This window comes from Etheostoma spectabile, chromosome 1 (genome assembly GCF_008692095.1).
Source record: "Etheostoma spectabile isolate EspeVRDwgs_2016 chromosome 1, UIUC_Espe_1.0, whole genome shotgun sequence".
Taxonomy (NCBI): Eukaryota; Metazoa; Chordata; class Actinopteri; order Perciformes; family Percidae; genus Etheostoma; species Etheostoma spectabile.
This window is the reverse complement of record NC_045733.1, coordinates 13,405,129-13,408,076: the sequence shown is the minus strand read 5'-3', so window position 1 is coordinate 13,408,076 and position 2,948 is coordinate 13,405,129. Positions and strand designations below refer to the sequence as shown.

The 2,948-nt window shown below is 41.5% G+C and overlaps 1 protein-coding gene across 3 annotated transcripts in view; it reads left to right on the top strand.

Moving 5' to 3' along the window:
* Positions 1 to 864, top strand: part of mettl21e (methyltransferase like 21e) — a 3,459-nt gene extending 2,595 nt beyond the window's left edge. For all 3 annotated transcript variants that reach the window (XM_032533996.1, XM_032534070.1, XM_032534152.1), the window contains one exon: positions 354 to 864. In XM_032533996.1, the coding sequence (XP_032389887.1) occupies positions 354 to 680 (327 nt within the window). In that variant the 3' untranslated portion in view covers positions 681 to 864. The remainder of the gene's footprint in view (positions 1 to 353) is intronic.
* The last annotated feature ends 2,084 nt before the right edge of the window (positions 865 to 2,948 follow it).

The following is a 2,948-nucleotide window of genomic DNA, read 5'->3' as shown; positions in this document are numbered from 1 at the left end:
TCTCTCTCTCTCCTCTCTCCTCTCTCCTCTCTCTCCTCTTTTCCTGTTGTCAGCTGTCCTATCTAACAAAGACCTAAAATGCCCACAAAAAATCTTTTAAAAAAATAAATAAATTATATAGATAGAAATACTCAAAAACCCAACCACGGTGCTGTTGACAAAACAACTATCAGCAATATATGTTACTTTTTTTTTTTCTGTGTGTATTTGGGTCATGGACCAAATATAAAATCTACTGTGTCAATTCATGAAACACCAAAAATGATGCAAAACAGCTTAAGAGTATGCAAAAGTAGGCTTTGCCTTTTAAATAATGTGAAAAATGAATCACCCTAAATCATATCTGTTTCTAGGTCACAGAGCTCATCTGGGGTCCGGAGGTGGAGCAGCGTTTCCCCCATGCCACACATTGTTTCGACTACATCCTGGCAGCTGATGTGGTGTACTCCCATCCTTACCTGGAGGAGCTAATGGACACATTTGACTACCTTTGCCAGGAAAACACACAGATCCTGTGGGCCATGCGCTTTCGTCTGGACCCAGAGAACAGCTTCGTTGACCGCTTTCGGCAACGCTTCCACGTGGAGGAGCTGTACGACCTCCCCAGTCTGAGTATCAAACTGTACAGAGCCTGGAGGAAGGACAATAGGACTAAAGACCAGGGACAGGCTGCTGCCTGAACTGTTAACACAATGTATAGTCATTGTGTGTTTATGTGTGTTTCTTTGACTGCAGAATTGGGTAAAATGTATAAATTGTGTTACTGAATAGGAATAGTTTATTTATTCTGTAATGTCAAGTGTTTTCATGGATCTCTTGTGCAAATGTCTAAATGTCTGTTTTACATCAAGACTTTATAATATTCATAGTTTAACATGCCAGAATATCACAATATCAAGTTGTTATCCATGTTTTTACACATTTTTATTATATTATTTATTCGCTGTCAGTCAGTCAGTCAGCAATAATAAGTCAACAGTCTTATTTATTGCTGATCTGATCATTTAAGGGATCTTTGATAAACTGGCAACTGTATGTGTTGATACATCTAAGGCTTTTTCATGTTTAGTAAGTGGGCATTTTGGATCTTTCACCCTAATCATCAATGCTCCAAATGCTGTTTTGTTTTAGGTCACATTGATCAAAAAGCACCTCTGCAGGATTAAAGTGATATATATTTTTTAAAAGATGGGTGTTATCCAACAGCAGCATGGACTTACATTTCAGATCTTGGCTGACAATGTTATTTTTTTCCAGTCAGCTCACAGCTCTGATGATGTAGGCATACATGGCTCTGGATTTTTCAAGTGGATTTCTGATGAGCTAGTGGATCATATTTAGGAGGTCCGTTGCTGTTTGACTTCACATGGCCATCATTATCAGGTTTTATTATTGTTGCCAACAACTGTTGAATGGATTGCCTATCAAGCCACTGATGGTTCTCTTTAGATAATTCCTCTGGGGGCCGTGAATGCCTGGAGCGTGGACCTGATAACAGGCAGCAGCAAGCAAAGCTGAGCAGAGCTTTAAAATACAACTGATGCTGGTGATTGTTTAGCAGGTCAGACAATGTAGAGCAAAACCTGACAAGTGAAGTCTGGGATGTCCTGATGCTACTATGGTTTTTATTCACTTTCACCACTTTCATAGCGTCATTTTCAGCTAAAAAGCTCAAAAAGAACATTACTGTACACTACCTGCTTAGCACCAAACAGCAGACAGACCTAGTTGGAGACTTGCTGGTGAACCAAGTGGAGCATTTAGCAGCTAAAGCTCCAGATATTATTTAAGAGTTGGTAGGGACCAAAAACAGAAATAAAAGTAAGAATTTCTCATTAATGCAATTATCTAATCAACCAATCACATGGCAGTTGCTTCAATGCATTTAGGCGTGTGGTCCTGGTCAAGACAATCTCCTGAACTCCAAACTGAATGTCAGAAGGGGAAAGAAAGGTGATTTAAGCAATTTTGAGCGTGGCATAGTTGTTGGTGCCAGACGGGCCGGTCTGAGTATTTCCCTCTGTTTCATCTGTTCAGTTACTGGGATTTTCATGCACAACCATTTCTAGGGTTTACAAAGAATGGTGTGGAAAGGGAAAAACATCCAGTATGCGGCAGTCCTGTGGGCAAAAATGCCTTGTTGATGCTAGAGGTCAGAGGAGAATGGGCCGACTGATTCAAGTGACAGAAGAGCAACTTTGACTGAAATAACCACCGTTACAACGAGGTATGCAGCAAAGCATTTGTGAAGCCACAACACGCCACACCTGAGGCGGATGGGCTACAACAGCAGAAGACCCCACTGGGTACCACTCATCTCCACTACAAATAAGAAAAAAAAGGCTACAATTTGCAAGAGCTCACCAAAATTGGACAGTTGAAGACAAAATGTTGACGGTCTGATGAGTCTTGATTTCTGTTGAGACATCAGATGGTAGAGTCAGAATTGGCGTAAACAGAATGAACATCATGCCTTGTTACCACTGTGCAGGCTGGTGGAGGTGTAATGGTGTGGGGGATGTTATCTTGATACACTTTAGGGCCCTTAGTGCCAATTGGGCATTGTTTAAATCCCACGGCCTACCTGAGCATTGTTTCTGAACATGTCCATCCCTTTATGACCACCATGTACCCATCCTCTGAAGGATACTTCCAGCAGGATAATGCACCACGTCACAAAGCTCGAATCATTTCAAATTGGTTTCTTGAACATGACAATGAGTTCACTGTACTAAAATGGCCCCCACAGTCACCAGATCTCAACCCAATAGAGCATCTTTGGGATGTGGTGGAAAGGGAGCTTCGTGCCCTGGATGTGCATCCCAAAAATCTCCATCAACTGCAAGATGCTACCCTATCAATATGGGCCAACATTTCTAAAGAACGCTTTCAGCACCTTGTTAAATCAATGGCACGTAGAATTAAGGCAGTTCTGAAGGCGAAAGGGG